At 32.4% G+C, this 24,594-nt stretch overlaps 1 protein-coding gene across 1 annotated transcript in view; it reads left to right on the top strand.

The window, feature by feature from the left end:
- The first annotated feature begins 295 nt into the window (after positions 1–295).
- LOC150107998 (uncharacterized) overlaps positions 296–24,594 on the top strand; it is a 58,323-nt gene continuing 34,024 nt past the window's right edge. Inside the window, exons 1-5 of the mRNA XM_090415520.1 lie at positions 296–388; positions 687–845; positions 3,216–3,360; positions 6,412–6,635; positions 6,788–7,047. Of these exons, the coding sequence (XP_090271646.1) occupies positions 365–388; positions 687–845; positions 3,216–3,360; positions 6,412–6,635; positions 6,788–7,047 (812 nt within the window). The 5' untranslated portion in view covers positions 296–364. The remainder of the gene's footprint in view (positions 389–686; positions 846–3,215; positions 3,361–6,411; positions 6,636–6,787; positions 7,048–24,594) is intronic.

Below are 24,594 nucleotides of genomic sequence, written 5' to 3'. Positions count from 1 at the left end.
TAAAAATTTTAGCGCAATTTTTAAATTTCCGGTAAGTTGGAATCCTTATCTGTAGCTGGTTTATGTATTCAATAAGTGGTTTCGAGATATTTTTACTATAGTTCATTTACTTTATTTCATTGTAACTAGAATTAAATCTTGTAATCGATAATCAAATAAATGTATAATTATCTGAATAATTGTCAATGAAAACATGAAACTAAACTATCGGAACCCTGTTTATTGCATGTAAGCTTATTGCTTGCTTTTGTATGCGAATTTCTGCAAAGAACTATGAACAACATCCCTGTTTATTTGCAGATACAGGTTATTCTATTCTCCTGATGGAAGATGGGGAGGTATAATAAATAACAGCTTTATAGGAATGAGTGCAACACTGCATCGTCAGGTATCTTGCAATTTCACATTATTAATGAGACACTAACAAAAATGTGCGATGTTACAAAACGAAGAACATTAACGAAAACATGCATTATTATTTAAAATAAAATGTTTATTATACAGTTTATTTTAATCTTGCAAAATGAAAGAAAAACAATGCGATTCGTCTAATTCCTCAATAGTCCAAAAATATCGATTTGAAATTTTTACAAAATCACACACGAGAATGTTTAATTTTGTTATTTTAGTGAAAACGTATGAATTGAAATAATAGATGAGTTTTACTGTCGTTTGCTGTTTTTCAGGAATCTGATATCAATGGTGTAACAATGACGGTAACCTATGACAGAAGTCTGGCATCCGACATTATTTTCCCCACTTATATAACTCCACTTGTGTTCATGACTAGAAGTCCAAGAAACATACTCTCTTCAACTGCAATTTTTCAACCGTTTTCCTTACCAGTGAGATATTTATGGATGTTTTTAGAAAAGGGAATATTAGATTACAGAAAAAAAAAAAATCGAACTAAGCTACCAAAAATTATCGAAAATGTTTGATTTTTTTTTTTTGAAAAAAATTTCATATGCAATTTATTTGTATGAAAGCGCCTAGCTTGATAATGATATAAATATATACATTCAAAATGTTTTATTAAAGAATTACCTATGCATCCATTATCTATAAATTAATTAGGATACTAGAGAATCGGATTCTAATTATTAGTCGAAGTCAGTATTATTAAAACTGCTGTTAAAATAAACTAAAGTATCAGCCGTGATCAGTTCTGGAATTAGTTTAGTTCTACCAAATTAGAATTTTTATAAATATCATGAACGCTTATCAGTGAAACTTAATGCAGTTAGAGTTCGAAGATTGTGCCAGTGAGATTGTGATGATATAGATAACAGGCAGTTAAACAAATGAATGCCAGTTGTACAGAAAAACATACGCAATTGAGAGCCATAATACACTATGTGGATAGGATGAACCGCCATAACATATCATATCAGTAATTAGGTTTCAGACAAGCCAATGTAACTGGCCTTGACAAGCCATTAAGAGAAAATGAAAAATAGCAAAAGAATTAAAATGACGAATGATTCTGTTTGCTTCAAGGATCAGTACACAGGTTATTCTTTGATTTCATTAATGATATACATGTTGGTTTCACATTTCAGTTATATAAGGTTACAGATGACAGAAACCTGAGGGTCGATAATGTGGGTAGCATTAATCAACAAAGTGGCCAAAATAAGAGAAAATTGGGTTCTCTAAAAGATCAAGTGATATATCGTACATGAAATTGTATACATAGTAATAGAAATCCAAATTAAATGAATTTCTTGGCACTTAATGTTTTATTGTTTCTTAAGGTAGATTATTCTTTTAGTCCTAACTTTCGAAATTCAGCAGGTTCTTTAGCTATCGCGGCATGTTAAGTGCATAAACTGCCGTGCGCTAAGTGAAAAATAAATGAATGCAGTTGGCAACGTTTGTCATCACATGTTCCTAATTTTGATTAGTATTAAATGAATGTAATTGTGCTTATTCTTAAATCTAAGAAATATCCCTCATATCACTGAGAATCGAATTCAGGCAGTTTCAAAACCGAATTATGGTTCTCCTTCTCTCATATAGCCAATGTCCTCTCGAAGAGGTTTAGTACGATGGATTAAAAAGAAATGCGATAATCTTATTAAGGTAGAAGATAAATTTTAGAAATAAATTATAGCCAGGGGAACTTTATAAGGAATTTTACTTCTTACTTAAGAAAAAGTAAGAGATACCTGAGCACGTGATATTTATTGGATATTTATTTAAAGAAATAAATACACTAGAGCATTGGATGCAGTAAAAGAGATACAAATATTATGTTTATGTCAAGAAACTGAATGTTGCACATTCAGAAAAGAAAAAAAAATTAAACTTAGAAAGAAATTTGAATAATATGAAACGTAAGATTGATTATAAACAACTTGGCTTTTTCATCCAATAGACAAACAAATCAGCTTCGATAACACACAATTTATGGCCAAAAAATACTATTGGCGGTAGATATCATTGTGTGTAACAGGTGGATTAGTTAAGGAGTGAGTGGAGACGGTGAGCTGTTCGAATGCATTCCCTCGTGAACTCTTCGACGAATCCTTGGAGGTGTGATGTAATAGTACTAGTAATCTGCAATGAATATTCGGTCTTGGATTACACATTATGATACCTTTTATAAAATTTTGAAAATATAATGTAACCGAAAAATAAAACTGAATTTATAAATAAAATAAATAAATCTACTAAATTCTTTTATTCCTCAAAGGATTCAGAGTAGACAGTGCTCCTTTAGACCTAAATTTTAAACATTAGTGGGCAGCGAGTCTCCATCTATCAGGCATGTACTGATAGTGTGTCCAAACTATCAATAAATGAAAGCTTTTAAAAAATTTGAATTTGAAATTCCATGTTAACCAATATTGCATGATACGCTAAGCATTCAGCAAAAAAAGAAAAAAAAATCCGCATTACGTTTTGCAACGAGCCGGTTTTTTATGAAAGAGAAATGGGATTTAAGTTATAATACATGTAAACGCAATTTTTCCATTTACGCCAATATATGACTTCATTCAATTTGGTGTAATTATGGTAACTCATTTTTAATTTCATGATTGAGGCTGGCAAGGTGTTTTAAAATATTAAATCAGTTTCAGCAAACTATTATATAATTACTCAAATTTTATTAAATTAATAACGATGAAGACCAGAACAAGTCAAACTCAAGCCATTTTATGAAAATTGTTTTGTAAAAGTACACTTATTTTTGCCTTTCATGGTTTCAGGTATGGTTTTCCCTCCTGGCGTCCCTCACAGTGGGTAGTATCTCGACATATCTGATTTTAACTATTTCTTCCAGAATTAGTAACAGCAGAAGGAAGAATTTATTTGATGTCTTCTGGATATTGTTTGCAACATTTACTTCGAAAGGTAAATAATATTTTCCAATATTGATAAATTTGTTATGTTGCACGTTTGTTACATATATACACATCTATAGAAAAACTTGATGCAGTTTGGTGAGGTAAATATCCGAGGAATAATTTAAGAAAGTAAAAGTAGTTTCCTCCTTCCGGCTGCTGTAAAACAGATATTATGGATTTCTCTCTCTCTCTCTCTCTCTCTCTCTCTCTCTCTCTCTCTCTCTCTCTCTAGGGATAATATTGATGTTCCAGCGTCATTATCCCGTCGCTGTAGTGGCTTTCGTGCAGAATACCCCTCTACAGCTGCAATCACCTCTTGATTCGAAAAAAAAAAAACACTGACCAACGAGAAGAGTTTTAGTTTTGGGAAGAGACAGAAGTCAGAGGAAGCCAAATCTCGGGAAAAGGGTGGATATTCCAACAATTTGTACTGCAGATCCCTTAATTTTCCCATTGCGAAAACACCTTTATGGGTAGATGCACTGTCCTGATGAAAGATGATTTTTTCTTCTGCAAACCGGGTCTTTTCTCACGAATTTTTCCGTTTAGTCTGGAAAAAGATCGGAATAATATTCCTCTGTTATTGTTTTACCCTTTTCAAGATAATTAATGAAAAAATGCCTTTAGCATCCCAAAACGCTGATGTCACGACCCTTCCTGCTGATGGAACCGACTTTGCCTTCTTTCGATAAATCAATATACAAATTCAGCTTTATTCTCGTTAAAACGCTCCAAGCACTGCTGAGAGATTCATGCGAGTGCGCTTTTGATCTGCAGTGAGCAATCGCGGCACCCATCATCCGCAAAGCTTTTTCATTTGCAATTCTTCGTGCAAAATATATCCTACGTGTTCTTTTGAAATGCCTACAGTCTCAGCAATTCCACGCAGTTTGATTCGCCGGTGATCCAATACCATATCGTGCACTTGATCAATGATTTCTGGTGATATTACACTTTTTGAACGTCCTTCATGTGGATCATCTTCAAGCTGGTACGGCCACGTTCACACTCGGCAGCCTATTTCTTAATTGCCGAAAACAAAGGGGAAGAGTGCCCATAAAATTTTATGAATTTTATTTTGCATTAAACCTTCTTTTACAAAGAATTGTTTAACTGCATGATACTCAATTTTATCATTCTATCAACTTGATAGAATGACTTGCAATTTAACATGGATGCTGACGTCAGAAGTACCAACTTAGAAAAAGAATTTTGCCGATAGTGTTTCCATCTGTGGTCGAGGCAGAAAACTTTTCATACCACCCTCGTAAAGGAAGAAACGGTAGACCACATTATAAGTGGATGCAGCAGAATCGCAGAAATTGAGTACCGTATAAGGCATGATAACGTAGCTAAGATAATTCACTTACATTTATGTAAGAAGTATGGGTTTGAAGTATCTAAAGAATATTGGAAGCATAAAGTTCACCAGAAAGTGGTTGAGAATGAAAATGCTAAAATACTTTATGATTTCAAAATCCAGACTGACAAAAGCTTGGAATGTAATACACTCGATATCACTGTGGTTGAAAAAAGTGAAAATTAGGGTGTTCAGTTTATCGAAATATCAGTACCAGGAGATAGTCAGATTGACGACAAAGAAAATGAAAAAAATTACAAAGTATCGTGATTTACAAATCGAAGTTAAACGAATCTGGCAAAAGAAAACGAAAGTTGTTCCCATAATAATAGGTGCTTTCGGCGCCATCCCTAAAACATTGAAAAAACATCTAGAAGCACTCGAGTTAGATGGATTTAAAATTGGGCAGCTGCAAAAGGCTGCTTTGTTCGGCACAGCTTTCATTTTCAGAAAGTATTTCCACAACTCATAGGCCCTTGGGTAGGACTCGAATTAGTGGAATATAACCAGCCTTTTGTTAAGACTGAGGAAGTAAATCAAGTATATATATATATATATATATATATTTCATGTTCTTTAATCGTTCCATTTTCGTACCCACCATCTTCAAACTTCATTTGTTCTCTTTTGAATCGACGAGATTTTCAATGCTCTTATGTCACCATCTCGAAAGCGTCAATCCTTCTACTATCTTCCTTGGTTGTAATCCATGTTTTAATCTTCATCCAGAAAAGTAGACGAAATAAAGCATTTAATCGTTCTTAATCTAGTTTTTTCCCCTTATTGGTCTTGATGTTGGTATATTCTTGATTCTGTTAAAGGGCAATTTTGTAATTTCTCTTCTTCTTCTCCTAATTTCTGTTTTACATTTCCATTCAATGTTACTCTGTGTATTTATTTGCTTTATTAATTTTTGCAGGTCTTCATAGCTCAGTCGGTATAGGTAACCCTTTCGTTAGAAAGAATTCCGGTCAATGATGCAAGGAACCTTTATCTGGTCTCTTTCGAGTACAAGTGAGTCAGTTAGTATCATACGGAAGAAGAGGGTTTTATTGCCCGGAAACTCGGATTTTTCGTCCCGGAGAACAGAAAATCGGCCTCGTGAATACACACTGATTTTCAGCCAGGAATACTTACGACAGTATGGGGAAGAGATGGGGTCCTCACCACATGTCGTTACGCCCATATTCAACACTGAGTCACATCATGGTATCCAACCTCCTGGACAGGAGATGACACACGAATGGGAATGGGGAATTAATTTTTGCAAGATTTCTTCTCTCAGTAATCAATAGAGTACATCTACTTAACGAAGATTATTTATATTTCTTTCACTGAATTTTTTTTTTTTTGCTATATTTCTTCTCTACTTTCGAAACTTTTTTACTGTAGATAACGAATAGAAAAAGAGAAATTACACATATCTGCATTAAACTTGCTAATATGAAGAAGTTCGACAGTTGATTTTTTATGTTTACAGTTTAGTTATAAATATACTCTAAAAGATTTCTTTTAAATAAATAGATATTTTTAATATGAACACATATACAAATGATTAAACTAGATTTCAGATTCTGCTGTTGCAATTCTACTGCATAGTTTAAGCATTCTAATTAAATTTCTACAATAAAACCTAAGAACAGTTGTTTTATCAATCATTTACATTTGTGATATTTTTCTCTCTTCGAAATCTTTCAGGAATCCCATCGTTCTTTCATTCGCATGCATTCAAGGTGTTTGCATCTTTCTGGTTGATATTTGCTTTTATAATGGTGGCACCATATGGCGGCTGTCTACTCTCCTACTTGACAGTTTTGCAGGAGCAGCTTATAGAGACAATAAGTGACTTGTCAGCTGCTTTAAAGGCTAATAAGGTAGCCTGTGGAACGGACCAAACTGGTTCTGCCATACATACTATAATGGTAAGCTAATCTAATTATATCATCACCAGAATACATAGAATAAATGTCTTTTAAATTTTATTAAAATCTGTCTTCACATTTTTCAATATAATGTCATTTGTTTAGTTTATTCCTTACTTCTTCCTTCACATTACTAATTCTTTATTTTCCAGAAATCAACGAGTGGTATTCTAAAAGAGGTTCGTGAACAAATGGAACTTCATCCATCACTAAATGAGAGGGCTCTCAAGGAGTTTGTATCAAGAATTTTTAAGGATAAATATTGCTTTATTTTGCCCGAAGATGAATTAGAATATCTTGCTCATGAAAATGGCTACAATAATTTCTTCATATCTAAAGACAGTTTTTATATAACTACTTCGGGAAATTTCATGCCTAAGGCCCACCCTTGCACGGAGACATTTTCGATCATGTAAGAAAGTGAATCTGATCATTCATATTTGAAAATGAAATTTATTCATATTAACATGTTAATATTATTATTTATTTAAAATGAGTTTTTTAATTATTATTTCTTTATTTTAATTGCGGCTTTAAGTTGAAACAGATGGAGTGAATATTTCTTTATATATTTCCCTTTTCTTAAAAACAATGGGTCGAACTACGAATTATTTATATAAAATTTTGGAAAACTTTCATGGAAAATTGAAAACATTTATGGAAAAATAGGTGTTTCACTTAATAAAAAGTTGCATGTTTCATAACGTTAAAAGAGAATTTAGGAATTTTTGCAATTTTAGGACATTTATCTTGCCGTGATGTAAGTCGTAGGATGCTTAATATATAAATAATATACTCCGTTGTATAAATACTAGTATTGTATTTGGTGATAATGCAGCATCGAAAGAAATCTGGATTTTAATTTTCCTTTTAAATATAAGTGTATTTATATTTTTTAAATAAGAATTGCGTAATCTTATTGTAAGTTGTATCATCACGGAAAATGCAAATGATTAACAGACAGAGCGTTCTGATCTTAAATTACGCTCTGTCTATTAATCATTTGCATTTTAATTGCTTTAACCTGTTTTCCTACTCAGACAAATGAAAAAAATAGTTTCGCTTCTGAATGTAATAAGCAAACGTCATCATGATTTGCACCCAGTTCTTTTCAGCCGAAAAGCAAATGTCACATGGTTTATCTAACTGTCCTACGGAGCCACAATGTTCAGTTTGCAAATTCTAGTCGACGACTAAAACTTTTTAGTGAGCACTTTTCGAGCCTGTTCCATGGGAACTCTGAAAGACAATTTTCTTCCTTATTTTCTTGTTTTTAAAAGCACAGAATTCAACTGTGAAACTCTGTATAAGAATGATACTGCATTGCTTCCAATGGATCTGAGAACCAAATTGGTTTTAGTTTTCAGAAAACGAGCAACAGCAAACAGGCTAGCTATGAATGTGAGAAGTGCTGCTCTAACACATGTCAGGGAGTTCGGCTCTTTTACGATTACTGTCATAATATATGAAATGGCTATTTCGCCGTCAAGACACAATTCATGGCGTTCATAATTCTCTTTATTCTTTCATATATATTTAAATTTTTGTTTAAGTACTTTCATGTATTTAACATAAATGAGTAATTTTACTAATTAACAATGGGCGAGTTTGCATTCACTTTTTAACATTAATTTTCACATAATTGGTAATTACTCAGTCAGTTAATTTGTGTCGTTCAAGTAAATGTCGTTTAATTTCCATTTTTTTCATGTGCTTTCCAGGATAATGAAGCTTCAAGATTCAGGCATCATAAATCAAATTATAAATAATGGTTTATTTAAAGTGGATTTAGAAGTAAGAGAAAAACTTGGCTACATGAAGGAAGACAGCTCATCCCTTGACGCTTTAAGTTTAAAGCATTTACGTATGGCCATGGCGTTACTGATTATAGGATACATTACTTCATTCGTTGTTCTTCTCTGTGAATTCTTTTTCTGCAGAATAGAAAAAAAATTTATGCAAAAGAATACTAAAAATAAGAAAACGAAATAATCATCAATAAAAATGAACATTTGTACAAACAATGAAACTATAATTCAATATTTTACTAGAACTAAATTTAGTTTCTGATCAGATAATAGTCATAATTTAAATCACTTAACGTAAATGGCAATATATAAATTTTTAAATAATAAAATAATAAATTAAACAAAATGTTCCATGTACAATTATTTACTAATAATGGCCATTAACCTAACAATGTAAAGGTTAGTAGCTTAAAATTGTGAATTTGTATGTTAAGAGCACCGCGATATCTATAAACACCGCGATCAATATCTAGTAACATTCGCTGCTCTTGCCAATTATATCGAGACAAAAACAATGGACATGGTGAAGACATTAATAATTACTTTATGAATCTGCAGTAATAAAAAATATTAACTCAACCACAGTAGTATTGTATGTCTCAACATTTTGTGGCTGGATTCACATAATAAAAAGAAGTATTTTCATAAAGAGAGTAGGTATGTTAATTACACAGAAAAATCCACATATACTTAAATTAAAATTTCTTTACACAACTTGCTTTCCAGCTTTAGCTGATAATGTTTCCCTTTCTGCTAATATCTGTTCGGCGACAGGCCGTCTGGGGTTGTACTAATGTAACACACGGACCCAGCTTTGGAAGCGGGAAAAACGTGCAGTGGAAGAAGAAGAAGATTATAAAATCACTTATTATTTTTCTAAACACTATAAAATACATAGAAATTATACATAATATATACATATATGATATTGGAATATATATAGTGAAAGATATTTTTTCACTGTATAGATATATAGTGAGAAAATAATTCCAAAATGTAAATACCAGGTTGTAGTGATGCAGAGGTTGTAGTGATGCAGAGCTTTACCATACAAATTGCCAAGAGATGTCACATCACAAATCGCACCAAGAATTCAATATCCACTTAGATTGAATAATATAAGAACGTAAACACAAGGAAGATATTTAATTATCCAAATATTTTGGTCTGAAAATGCAGATCATCTTCAGTGGCACTACAAGAACAGTTTTAAAAAATACAAGGCGGAATACTAACAATAGATCATTTAAAAATAGAAATTGCCGGGTGATGTTATATCACTAAGTATTAAAGGGAATATTATTAAGCAGAGACATGATTGAAATAAAGATATTAATTAATATTATTAAATAACATGAAATTAATATGAATTAATGAGATATCCTGATTAGACTTTCCCAGATTTTTGATACAGATATGTGGTCATTCCGATTCATTGCCAAGAAGGTGTCCTAATAAATTATTAATTATATGAAGAGCCAAAGGCTCAATTCGGCGAATTATAAACTTATTTAAGTTAAGAAATATTACATCCCATATTGTCAATTCTCATAGTAGGGTATATTTAAGTTCTTTTCGCTACAAACTTGGAATTTCTAGGTCAACCTACTCACTGATGAGATCTCAATAAAGGTTGAAACCGGTCTGCGTAGTGACCTTCTCTCACTCATAATGTAGAACAGTAATACAGCTCCTAGGAGCTGGGTTTCACAATATGGAGAAATATCAAGAATAGTGATATTCTTGATATTTATCTTGATAGAAGATGCATGCATATCTCCAAAATATTGACTTTTGGAGCATTCGAAAATAAAAATACCGCCGATTTTACTGCTTGGTAGCCGATTCTGTCTTTGTTCTTGCTGCTGAAATTCTCGATTCTAACATGAGTCATAACCATGAGTCATAAGGGTGAGCATAAGAAGTAATATATTTTCAATAATACTAGTTTCCAAATACCTATAAGAGAAAAATTAAACTTCTCAGTGATCTATATATAATTTATTTAATATAGCACAAGCATGGACATTGTATTATTTTCTTTAAATCATTATTACACTTAGGAAATGCTATACATTTATTTCTGTTGTTTTAATAAGTAAAGAAAATACGCGGAAATTAGTGGAATAAATTGGTCTACTCAATGTTGAAACAATTCCTGTATCTGCCATTAAAACTGGCTCACCTAGTCAGCTTATCAGTCTGTAATTCGAAAGGATGTAACCAAGAATATTTTAAAACTATCTTTTTTTATCGATATTCGGTTGAACTTCGAAAATCACCAGTCGATCTGCAAGATCTAAATCCTTTCGTTTTATCTTCAAGATGGTATGTCCGTTAGTCGCCTTGAAAATAAAATTCCTAGCCAATTGTGAATTAACCATCAGCGGTGTGAACCATCGAGAAGTGAATTAACGTAGCTAGTATTGATCAGTGGAGTCCACATCCCTCAAAGGAATGTCTCAATTTCTGTGGGTCAAATCACCACTAAATGGTAGAAGAGTTTTCCTGTCAGGTGAAATTCCACCACATTGCGTATTGCTAGTCGAAAACGGCATGAAACCATGTTTGAACCAGGGGCGAATTCTCCATGGTTGCTATGCTTGCTGCGCGAGCTCATTAATTGAGAAAGAAGTAATATTTATTTGTTAATAAATGCATGTGTTCATAAGCATTTCATTCACGCTTTCATCTTTGTAGACAGAAGACGCCTTAAGCTTGCACGGCAATAATTGAGCTTTGCGATATGTATCGAAGGCTGGTGCTTGCTAGTCTAGTCATTGTTCGGTTGTAGGAGCTTTCAGTTCCTCCCAGCAGCACTGTGATTTCATGCGCGCGCATAGCCACATCACGTCGTCTCACTCTGTTGCTTAAACAAAGGCCATACTCCGTCAACGTAGCTCTAGCCGGTGAGTTTCAGCCAGCCTTTACAGGTGTGCGTGTTGCTTGGGAAAATTATGTTACAACCAACTTTTTATGACGATGTTATTGACCAGTTCATAAAGAAGAACCGTTGGGTAGAATTTCTATTCAAATAGCTAAATTGAAAAAGATAGAATATCATTTGTAAAATAAATGTTGAATTTGTATGATTAAATCTACATAAATTTCTAAATATATAGTTTTGAATGGTCAGTAATTTATTCTCCTAATCAGACTTCAATCACACCTCTCACTACCTGAATGATAACAAGAGCAAGTGTGAATTTCAAGACAAGAATGCGTCCATAGAAAGGATTAAATATAAATAAAGACAAAACCAAAATAATATAATAAATACATCAACAAAAAGACTTTCAAATGGAGCACCACAGATTGATATAATAACCTCTTTGTTTACCTAGAAAAAAATACTACAGTAAACGGAGGCTGTGATGAAGAAATTATGGTTCATTTCAGTTTGGTTCTATAGCCTTTTGAACAGACCATGAAGCACTCAAAGAAAATATTCCATTCTGTCTTAAAAGAAATATATTAGACAGTTGTCTACTTGCAGTTATGACAAATAAAAGTGAAACGTAGACTTTGAAAAAAAATTGACCAACAACGTCACGACTACCCAGAGGAAAATAGAAAGATTATTACTCGGTATTACCATTCTAGATAGAAAAGGCATAAATAATTCCAATCGTTAATATGAGGAATCATTAATATTATTGACATTTCTAGAAGCGTCTTCTTAATCATAAGTGTTTCTTCAGAAGCAGCTATTCAGATTCAAAGTCTCTCTTTCTCTAATGCTCGCTCTCAACGAACTGATCAGCAACTGTTTCTTAATTTTTTAATCCGCACTGAAGAAATTATGTCGATAGGCATGATTAACAGCATTTCATGCATCTTGATTATAAGGCATTTCTTTGAGTTTCGTAAACAGTATTTATCATTCGTCATTTCGTTGCTGTTGTCAACAAACGCACCAATTACATGAAACAACTGTGACAAATCCCTTTGAAATCAGAGGCGCATATAAAGTGGTCAGGCTGGAGAAAATGCTAGAATGCAAAGACAAGCCTAGTTAGCAGGGTTCGTTAAATAAGAAAATGAATTATTAATTCAGTGAGAGATGGATATATAATTAGAATAGCCACAATTTGGTATGGTATTATTTTACCGACTAATATTGGTGTGCCGTTTTATCATCTGTTCAAACGAATAATTTGCAATAGAGAAGTATTGTTATTATCATAATGAGGTAGGCAGCATGGCAAAGCTATTAAAATTGATGAAGGGAAAACAAGGCTTAGACAAGAATACAGACATCCGTTTCGAAACTAGAGGTCTCGATTAAAATTACATATCATTGGTCTACTACTCAACATGCAACTGATTGCTCATTCAGTTCACTTATTTTTTTCCAAATTTTTTTATTCTACAAAAACGATACTAAAATTCATGACAATTTGAATATATTTTGCCAATGTTTTTATAGTTTGGTTCCAGTACTTCCGTAATGAGAATTTATAACTTTCCTTCGGTAGCATTTTGTAGTTTCCCCAAATCATTCAGAATGTTTGAAAGAAGATGTTATCCTTAGTCGAACAATGAGCGTAAAAAAAATAAATTATCCCTTCACTCTTATGAGGACCAAAAAAAATTGAACTATTTAAAAACAAAATGATAAAAATTGTTATTTTTATTAATTACTTTCTATTCTCTTTTTTTTTTTTAATTTCTATACATTCTATCCTTGTATAACAAACCTTCTTCATTAAACCTTTCGAGTTTGCTTTAAATTTCACTATGAAGTCTGTACGATAGAATTATTCAACGATTTCCCACCGTATTGTTTTTCAACAAATAGGCTGCATTTATTAGTTTTTCAGAAGAATACGCCACAATGCCCATCTGGAAAAGTCCGTTTCTACTTTCCCAAGAGCAGAGACAACCTCAAAATACTAGCTGATGAGATACTCAGCATATTACTAAAGTCAGAATGATCACCTGGGTTCTCTAAAATGTCCAATAATCTACAGCTATATAGATACAGTCTTTTCTTCCATATAAAACCATGAAAGCAGGAGTTCATCTTTCTTGCTTCCATCATCATCCTCATCATTATCATCAATTTTATGTCTCTTTGAATGCCTTCATCAAAGTTCTATGCCATTTAATCTTAGCAATCGCTTTAAACTCATCCTTCCACCATCTCTATAGCCTATTTCCACCTCCAGGATACCATTCGGATATTAACTTTGTCCATTTTTGTGTGTTATTTCTTGCAATACGACCCGTCCTTTGTGCTTCCTCTCAAGAATAGTAATACCGAATAATGATCTTTCCACTTTTGCTCTGGGTAGTCCTGAATTTGTTGGTCAATTTTTGTCCTGACTGGAAGTAGTCGAATAGTTTTATTTTAAGACAGACTAAGATGTTTCTTTTGAGCACTTCACGATGTTTTCGAAAGACTATTCAATGAAGTTAAATTCTACGTATAATTTCTTCTTTTCAGTCTCCCTCTATTGTGATCGTTTATCCTAGGTAAGCCTAGCAGATTGCTGTATCAATTTCCTGGTGTTTGATTTGTATTTTTGTATGATGTATTTATTATACATTATTTTTAGTTCTGTCTTTGTTTATATTTAATCCTTTCTTTTCTAAATTACTTGCTATACAGGCTTTGAACTTGCTTTCCTCTATCGTTATTCTAAAACACTTCCAAGAAATAATAATCATATTTCACTCGTAGTACGAATTCACAGCTTTCTTTCAAATAATATTAAAATTATTTGGTATTCACTGAAATGGAAGCTGCGTGATTATATGATACGAGGATACCCAATTGAAAACATAAGCAAGAACGAAAGGTTTAATAAGAAGATTTATTATACAGGGATAGAATGTATAGAAATTAAAAAAATGAGAATGAAAAGTAGTAAAAATAACCATTTTAATCCTTTTTTTTTTAAATAGTTCAAAATATTATTTTTTGGTCCTCTTATAAGAAAAAAATCAGCTAACGCCTTTTTATTCACGTATATATTAAGTAAGTGAGGCCCTTATTGCCCTATCTAACTTTTGGAGACTGAGTGGGCAGTTCACCCTCCACTGGTAGCCAATCAGAGATAGCTGGCCCAAGTCTCTCACTAATTAAGTGGCAAACAGTGAAGAGAGACGGATCAACAAGTGCCGCAATCTGGTGGTTCCTAATTCTAACCCTCATATTTAATGTCTGAAATAACGTGGGTTCTATGTTCGATTTTCTTGCCTTTTTTTTTTCGGTTCTATGTTTTTTTTTTTTTTTACGGGACGAAAAACCCGAGTTTCCGGAAGAGAAAACCTTCTTGCCGTGCCAGAGATCGACTAGCTCGGGAACCAGTCGAAAACAGGCTTAGAAAAATTTCTTCTAGTCGCCGACTAGATTCGAAACAAAAAGTCTTCCTTCGTGCTGTCAAGTGCAGTGGTGTGCGAACGCCACATCCACTGTCCTCGTATAATTTAGTTTTTGTTACGCTCATTGTTCGACTTGGGATAACAGCTTCATTAAACACATTCTGAATGATTTGGGAAACTACAAAATGCTGCGAAAGGAAAGTTATAAATTATCATCACGGAAGTACTGGAACCAAACTATAAAAACGTTGGCAAAATACAGGGTGGCCATAAAATAACTTTCCCTCTTTGGAAGCATCTGTAGCCAAAACCAATAAACCGAATGAGACTAAATTTTATATTGAGACTTTTGAAGGCATGGGGAGATGATTTCCCCGAAAAAAAGATTTAATACGAAAAGTCGCCGATAGGGGAAATTTTGGCGCTGGCGGAGCCGAAAAAAAGCAGATAATTACATTAAAGGCAGATAAAATGGAATAATAATAATTTGAAAGTGTAAGCGACAGCCACGTCACTCATTCCAGCTTGAAAGAGAACATCAAACGAGCTGTTATGAACATCCAATCCGACTCCTTATGCTCAGCTGTAGAGCATTTCGCACACCGAATGCAATTCGTTGTAGACAAGAAAGGTCAGCACATTGACAACCGTGTATGTGGTCCAGGGGAATCTGATTCTGATGAATAAAACATTATTTCTGTGTCTCTTGCAAGTTGTTGTTTTAGTTTAATTATTATTATTATTAATATTAACATGGTAATGCGCCACATATCCAGCTGGAATGAGTGACGCGATTGTCGCTTACACCGTCGAACTGTTATTATTCCATCTTATCTGCCTTTAATTTAATTATCGGCTTGTTTTCGGCTCTGCCAGTACCAACATTTCCCCTATTGGCAACATTTGGTACTAAATCTTTTTTCATTTTTCGCAGGAATGATCTCCTCATGCCTTCAGAAGTCTCATTATAAAATTTGGTCTCATTTAGTTTATTGGTTTTAGCTACAGATGTCTCAAAAGAGGGAAAGTTACTTTATGGCAACCACGTTTCTAAAAATAAGCGAAACGAATGAGAAATCATTCGCGTTTTAATTACTAGACCAATGATATGTGATTTTAATCCAGACATTCAGTTTCGAAACGAATGGCTGTATTCTTATTCCTAGTCTTCTATCCCCTTCATCAATTTTAATAGCGTTGCTTGCTGCCTACCTCATTACGATAATAACATTACTTCTCTATTTGAAATTATTCGTTTCAACAGATGATAAGGCACATCAATATTAGTCTGTAAAATAATACCATACCAAATTGTGGCTATTCTAATTATATATATCCATCTCTCACTGAATTAATAATTCATTTTATTATTCAACGAACACTATAACTAGACTTCTCTTTGCATTTTAGCATTTTCTCTAGACTAACCACTTTATATACGCCTCTTATTTTAAACGGATTTGTCACAGTTGTGTCATGTACCAGATGCGTATCTTGACAGCAGTAACAAAGTGACGAATGATAAATACTGTTTACAAAACTCAAAGAAATGCATTATAAACAGTAACACGTAACAGGTTATAAATCATGCGGATCGACATTTCTACAGCACGGAGAGAAAAATTTAGAAGAAACAGTTGCTTATCGGGTAGCTGAGAGCGAACATCAGAGAGAGGGAGAGAGAAAGACTTTGAATCTACATTTGCAAACATTGGTGTCTAATAGCTGCGTCTACAAAAAAACTTATGATTAAGACAACGTTTCTAAAAATGTCAATAATATCAACGATTCCTTATTTAATCATTATTGGAATTATATTTGACAAAACAGTGATGGCTGAAGATGAATTTTTCGGTAAGCATTCTTTCTAATTCATTGAAAATATAATAGTTTAGCGACGAGTCAAACGAAGCTAATGTAACATAGGGTAACGAAAATGAAAAGATCATTACTCGATATTACCATACTACCATTACGAATATTACCCATAACATTCAAAATTCGATAATGCTGATATCAGAATGGTATCGTACAGATGGAAAGAGGCTGCAGAGACTGTGGAAGAATGTGATTCAAGAGATGGCTAGAAATCAATATCATTGAAGAGCTTAAGATAGAAATAAATGGAGGTCTTCGTTCAGTAGTGGACAGAAAATGCCTGATTAAAATAATGTTTCCAATTCTCAAGTTAACTATAAGTTAGACTACACGTAAAATGGTTGTGACTCATCTTCTCTTTCGCGATGTTTTTTTTTTATTCTTGAAATAAATCTTCAAGATTGAAATAAAACGTATCTTGAGTATGACATGATGCAGTGACAGTATTCGAACATCTAGATCATAGGTTCCCAAAGTGGGCGGTACCGCCCCCAAGTGGGCGCTGAAGCCTTCTATGGGGGCTATAGTGGGATCAGGAGCATTTTGGGACGTTCTGGCGGTCTAGGGGTCGTGGGCTCTTTATAGAAGAAATTAATAATATATATTTAAAAATTAATTATTTTCTTGATTTTGCGATTAGATAATCATTTAAAATTTAAATATTGCATTTTAATTCATCTTATGCCCTTCTTACACGAACAATTTTTATATCAATTTTCTATTTCAATTATTTAATCATTTGAAAATTTACCATGTCAGATAGAAATAGATGTCAATTTTGTATATCAATGAGAAAATAAAGGATGTATATATGTGTGTATAATAAGGGGGCATTACAAAATTTAATGGGGCCGTTAAAAAATTTATGTCTTGCAAAGTGGACTGTGGCCCGAAAAAGTTTGGGAACCTATTATCTAGATAAAAGCTATAAAACTATACGTTGAAATTACTCAATTACGATTCGCAATGATTTTGGGTATAATGGAGATATCGCAGTAGATTACACCACAGTGTCATAGCGGGAGCACGTTGCCTCAAAAAAGGTCGATCAAGTATTCAAGAAGCGACCAGTCATTGAAAACATTAGTAATTTTCATAAACAGCTTGCTTGAAGAAAAAGGGAAAAACGTAGAACGAAATAGCAAGCGAAGCAAAGAAAATATTTCAAGCATTTGTGTTTGGAATTCTGACTGAAATTTTAAAAAAGAAGAAAGCTAAGGACTGAAGGGAACTGTAGAACCCTTTGCATTATATTATAAAGCTACCATATTTTTCTTGAACAGGATTATTACTACAGACAAAACATGGACGCGAGATTTTGAACCAAAAGGAAAAACTCATCCTTCATGGTGAAAAAATCCCAAATCTGTCGTGCAAGAAAAATGTGTAACAGCATTTGAAGGCTAAGCTAATCCCAATAATGGCTTTTCACAAGAATAAAGTGATAGTGACAGATAGAGTACCTACATGGTTGACTCTTATAGCAGAATACTACCAGAAATTCTAGGGCAAATTATATTTTCCCTTGAATTCTCGACAAACTACCTGAAAGATATTTCATGTATTTCAGATATTTCATATTTACAGAAATATCTTGAAAGATATTTCTGTAAATAACCAGAAAAGCTAGTTGACTACTTAATTTAGATTACTATCCGATTGGTTCTCTGTATTAATTCTTTCACACTGTTGCCCAAGCTTGGTGGCAAAGTCTATGCGCAGTTTTGTTTAGGGTGAGTGTTATTTCCGGTTTCGAATTCCGATTGCTGTTAGAGTATGAAATTCTGCCAAGTGAAATTATTTTTTTTCCAATTGATTGGTATTTTCTGTATTTTACTTTTAAAGGTCATATTCTAACAGAATAACTGAGCAAAATAAATAAATATATAAAGTGTATGTGAATTTCTTTTCCAACACTGTATATTTCTCATTAAGTCTTATTTTAAAGATATCTCTCTTATCTGGTTGCAAATTATTGTACGCAGGTGAAAAATCGTGTGTTCTGTTTCGAACTCTTGGTTTCCATTGGGAAATTACCAATATAACTATTAATTTTACCTTCCATTCCTTGTGCTCTTAACCTATTTCTGTAAGTGGAATTTATTTATTTTATTTATTTTTTCTTTAGCATTAGTAAATTTTAATAACTGATATGAGACAAACAAGGTTTTAAACTCTCCGCAGCGTTTTTCTACAGCAATCTTTTTAAGAGTTTTTTAACGTGTCGTTGGTTTTAAATATCTAATGGCTCTGTAAAATAACTGAACTCTAACAGTATTGTACCTTTTCAGGTGAAATCTTCACCACTAAAATACTAACTATTAATTTAATACCGGATTATTCCTTCCAAGATTTGACAGTTTCTTGAAATATTTCAGGGCTTGCATAAACAAATAAGATTTTTAATTCAATAATTCAAAAAAAAAAATTCTCTGGTTACTTTGTGGCATGAAATTTCACAAGAGAAAAAAAAAAGTTATCTTCCTTCTTAAATTTGTATAACACATCAACAACACCCAATTTGGTCATTTAAATTTACACATTTTATTTGAATGAAATATTATTTACAAATTGTATTTACTGAATCTAAGAATACAGAAAATAAATAAATAAATTGAAAAATACATCAAAGCTTCTACTCATGATTATGGAATTGCCATCCTGTAGTTTTAACAATGTGACTCTCATCTGAAAGTTAATTTTTCATTTGGTGATCATTGGGAATTTATTACTGCAGTAAAATTAAGGGTTGCATATTTATATTTTTGAATCCAATACATATACTTCTGAGAATTATTAAAAGCACAGAATCTTTCATTATGTTTCCAAAAGCATTTAAATGTACACGTTATGTTTTCACGTTTTGGGTATCCAATTTCATTTAAATCAAGAACAGGCCTCCCTATTAACATCGTTAATGTTTTTGATTTTTCTCTTCCTTTGGCAAGTAATGTATGTTATTTCCATGTTGATTCTATCATCATTTCTTAGTTTGTCCAAAGATAGTGAACCAATTTCCCACTTCAGCTGATGGTTATATTTTATTAACCAAGAATTCTGTTTTTTAACTCTCTCAGGTAATTCTTTCCAACTACAAGGTTATTCTGTTAATGCATATCTTACACTAATTCCATCAGAAATTCAAATTTCTTTAGGGAATAAATTTGAACTCTTATTCAAAAGAAATTGTACATCAATTATAGCAATGATAACTGAAAATTCGTATTTTTCACCCACTGTTGATTTTTCATAATCGTTTTCTTTCATTCTTTTCTTCTTCTTCTTAGATTACTTCATATGGCACCACAAATAAATAGTTTTGTATTATTATTATTTTACTGATTATTAGCTCTAATCGTATACTTTGTGGTAACTTTCGTTTACAATATTCTAAACAATTAAAACTTTTCACAAAGAAACTTTCACAGAATTTGTGGCTCACCCATTATTTTTACATTACCAAACACAAAACACTACAAAACAAAACAGCAGCTGCAGTGGATAAACGATTACCTTAAGTCCAAAGTCACTCGACTCTATGGTATTTTCTTATAGAACTGTTTACACTTACTATACCCAACCCTACCTTGATTGTTCCTTCAAAAATGAACCTTTTGTGCAGATGACTCAACAACATGTTTTCACATGGTGCTGGTTATACTGTTGGTGTGTTTTTATTTACTTTTTGTGGGGAAAGGTAAAATTTGTATGTGTTATCTGGAGAGTACAAACATTTTTCTATACCAAACTTTAAGTGTTAAAGTCACGTTTTGGGTTAATTAGGTGCTCTCTCTCTCTTTCTCTTTCTCTCTCTCTCTGTAAAACAACCAAATTCTAACAGTTCGGATTTTTGATTATGTGAAAGAATTGTTTTCAGATAACTCGAATGTCAATAGGTAGCATTAGACAATTTCTAAAATAATCAAGACATGGATATTAGTTTTCAATACTCTTTTCCCCCATCCTGGCATTAATTTCGCAGTTGTGATTTTTTTAAATAATTAAACAGAATTGCATTAAGATATAAAGTTGGGGATTTAAATATCAAGTTCTAATCAGAATAACTGAGTAAAAAATTCACTGTGGAAAAACACAACAACAAAAGCACATATCTTTGTTCACTTAAGTTTACAAATGCATAATTTAGTTTGCTGAAATACTATTTACAAGTATATTCACTGAGAAAAATTCAAAAACACGTAATTACCTAAAAATACTTCACAATATTTAGTTTAGACTCTTAACATTTTCTAAAGAGTTCAATGAATAAAATTTTTGTTACTCATTGTTTCTTGGTTACATTACATCAAAATAGCTGGTCACACAAAAGAATTTTTAAATCAGATACTATGGAAACCACACTTCCATACTTTTGATATTGTGTCAGTCTGGAAATGACACCATGCCTCCCTAAACATTCTGTGTATTCTTTTGTCAGCAAATATACACAAACAGTTTTTGTAAAATGTTCATAAATATCCCAAAATAAAGAATCTTTATCGAATTGGATAAAATCTTGAAAGTCTAATTTTACCATTGATGAATTTACATGATTAGCGATAAATTTCCCCATTATACGAACAGATGGAAATTCAGTTTCCAAAAATAGTAAATGATTATCAATGTCGTACATTTTTGGTGAAAATCTCTCAGCTTCTTCACAACTAATAGAAAAAACTTTACTTCCATCAGCTCCTGTATCATCAATTATTAGTTCCCCATCTTGGCAGTTCAGAATATAACACTCACCGAGGTCCGTTTCGTAGTCAACTCTTCCTTGTAAGTAGCCAAGGATATCAGAACATTTCCTGCATAATTTTTCACAAGTGGTCCTGGATAAATACATCACAATGTACGTGTATTCTAAAATAATAATCGGTTTCCATCCTTTTAGAGCTTGGTAAAGAGTTTTGTCTCGTGCTATTTTCCTGAAGAAAGAAAATTTCAATGACTTTTCTGGCTCACCCATAATTTTACTTTACTTTCCGGGATACCAATCACAACACAATACAATAACTTCACAGGATGAATGAATTGTCGTAACTGAAAAGACACTTGAGTCATTTAATTTTCCTTACAGTACAGTTTACCTGACCCATAACCCTGACCGTTCCTTCAAAAATGAAACTTTTGTGCAGATGATTCATGGACATGTTTCTGCATGCTGTTGGTTAAACATGATGACAATGACAGATGTGTGTCACCCTCAAAAAAGTCCAAGATATCTTATCTTATCTCAAAAACATCACCCACAATTCCATAGCCAAAAAAAACATGACAACAATGATGTTATGTGTTTGGAAATTTCTGGGGAACATATGTCTCTCTCTTTCTGTGATATCAGAGGGTGATAGAAGTCTTCCCTGCAATGCTCCCCATCTAACCCCATCACACTAGTCTCTCTCCTCTCCTCCAGAAGATTTCTGCTCAGCCTAGTGGAGATGAGTGAGCTCAACTTTTGCAGATATCTTTTAGTGATGTCACCTCCAACTGATACTGGTAACTTTTATGGAAAAAAAATTTAAAAATCACGCTTATTTGATAATTTTTTACAAAAAAAACGCGGTTTTTATGATAACTTTTTTTTATTTATTTTTTTTTATTTTATTTATCATTAACTTACTTTCTCTCCAAAAGGCTCATCTTGGAATTAACAAATTTCTGAATGCATATAGATATTCCAAAATAGTTGAATTATAACCATATATTCAGAGCACAACAAACACACAGACGCACACACACACAAAGAAAATTTGTATGGTGAAAGAACAAAAAACTGAAAATGCACTCGATTATTGTTCCTTATAGGTTTCTGTCCAAAGTGATATCATAGAGTTGAAGTGGAAACACGTTTTTGTCATGGGTATGTGTGACTACCTGAGTTTGGAATTCTGGGTGATGGTTAGAGTATGGAATTCTGACAAGTGAAATGAGATTTTTTTTCACATTCTAACTAAACAGAAATTAAGTCATTAAACCTTACAAGTGTTTGAAAGTAGGATTACCATTTTTCTTGAAAACAATATGCAACATCAATGTTGACCATTAAAAAATAAAATAATATAAAAATAAAATAAAAAAAATTGTAAAGAAAAATAAAATATTTACAGTAAAATAAATATTTATGATTAGGGCAAACAAGAAATTCATTAGCTTTTCAAAGCTTTCACATCAAACTCATATTGTTTTCATAATTTGGAATCCGATGACCCGAAAATTCAAATCTCTTGATGAAGATTTTTGATGTGGTTCTACTATTTTTTGTAAACTAATTGGTTGTTTTTCTCTATCTCACTTTGTCAATTCAAAATATGCTTTTCAAAATTTAGTTTCATATTTCTTTCATTGGCATACACAAACTGCTTTTGCTTGCAAAACCGTGGGAATGAACTGGTTGTCCTTCTTTGGCTATTAATTGTACCTTCGATTCCTTGTACTTCAAAGATACTTCTATAACTGAAATTTTATTTTATTTTTTTGATTTTATTTAGCATTAGTAAGTTTAACTAAAGAAAATGAGAAAAACAAGGTGTGGAACATTAGAGATTTCTTATTAGAAACTTCTTTTGCCAGCACAAATAAATAGTTATTTCTTATTATTTCAAATGAATATTAGCCCTGTAGTATACTTTGTTAATTTCTTTGTTACAAAGTTCCAAACATTTAAAACTTTATGCTATAGTGATATGTTTATGAGAGAAAAAATCATCGTGTCTAATCATGACTCATATCCTCCCTATTGAAGTTTATGTACAGTCTTTTTTTTTCTCATGACGCCAACATTCTAATTGAGATTATCAGTTCTGGTTTTCGAGTATGTGAAGGAAATGTTTACACATAACTCAAACAATGTCAATACATAGCATTAGAAAATTGTCTAAAATAATTAATTATAGGATATCAGTTTTTCACACTTTGTTTTCTGTTCCCAGTATTAATTTCACAGCAGTGACATATTTTTTTTCATTTTTGGTGAAAATCTCTAAGATTCCTCACAATTAATAGAGGAAACTACTTCCACCAGCTCCTATATCATCAAGCATTAATTCCTCATCTTGGCATTTCAGAATATAACAATCACCAACATCAATTCGTAGTCAACTCTTCTTTGCAAGTATATGAGGATATTAGACCACTTCCTGCATAACATTTCCAAGTGGTCCTGGATAACCACATTTCAATGCACGTATCTTCAAAAATAATAGTACATTTCCATTCTTTTAGAGCTATGTGAAGAGATTTGTCTTGTGATATTTTCCTGAAGAAAGAAAATTTCTAAGACGTTATCACTCACTCACTCATTATTTACTTTACCGTCCACCAAAACACAATATCATAGCTGCACTGGATGAACGACTGCAGTAAGTGAAAAGACACTCAACTCAATTGTTTTTCCTCATAGTACTGTTTAACCTGAACGTTTCTTCAAAAATGCAATATTTATGCATATGACTCATAGGCATGTTTTATGCATTCTGGTAGATATGATGTTGGTGTGATTTTATCTTACTTTGTGACATCATGGGGCAAAGATTATCTGTGGCTTGAAGGGTTTTATATATATCATTTATCCTTATTATATTAACTATTTGTTCGACTACAAATAAAGTAATTATTTATTATAATATTTTATTTATTATTATTGTGTCAACTGAACATTAGGAATGATACTATACTACACTTTTCATGTTAAATCTTCTCCACTAAAAATTCTGGCTATTAATTTAACATCCGAAGACTGGGGAAAGAAATGTCATACTGTATAAGGAAGTAGAATTTAATTCCTATCCAATTCAAAAGAGTACTTTGAAGACCAGGTACCAGATTTAAACATCCTAGAATATTGTGTGGCTATACATTTTTGTACTCATTGACTGCAAACTCGCAAATTTCTTTTGGTTTTTCTACTTTACAGGCAAAATATGAAAATGTACGAACAATTT

This window comes from Typopeltis vanoorti, chromosome 3, assembly GCF_054136105.1.
Source record: "Typopeltis vanoorti isolate ZY-2024b chromosome 3, IOZ_Tvanoo_1.0, whole genome shotgun sequence".
In the NCBI taxonomy this organism is placed as follows: Eukaryota; Metazoa; Arthropoda; class Arachnida; order Uropygi; family Thelyphonidae; genus Typopeltis; species Typopeltis vanoorti.
This window is presented reverse-complemented; position numbering and strand designations above follow the sequence as displayed.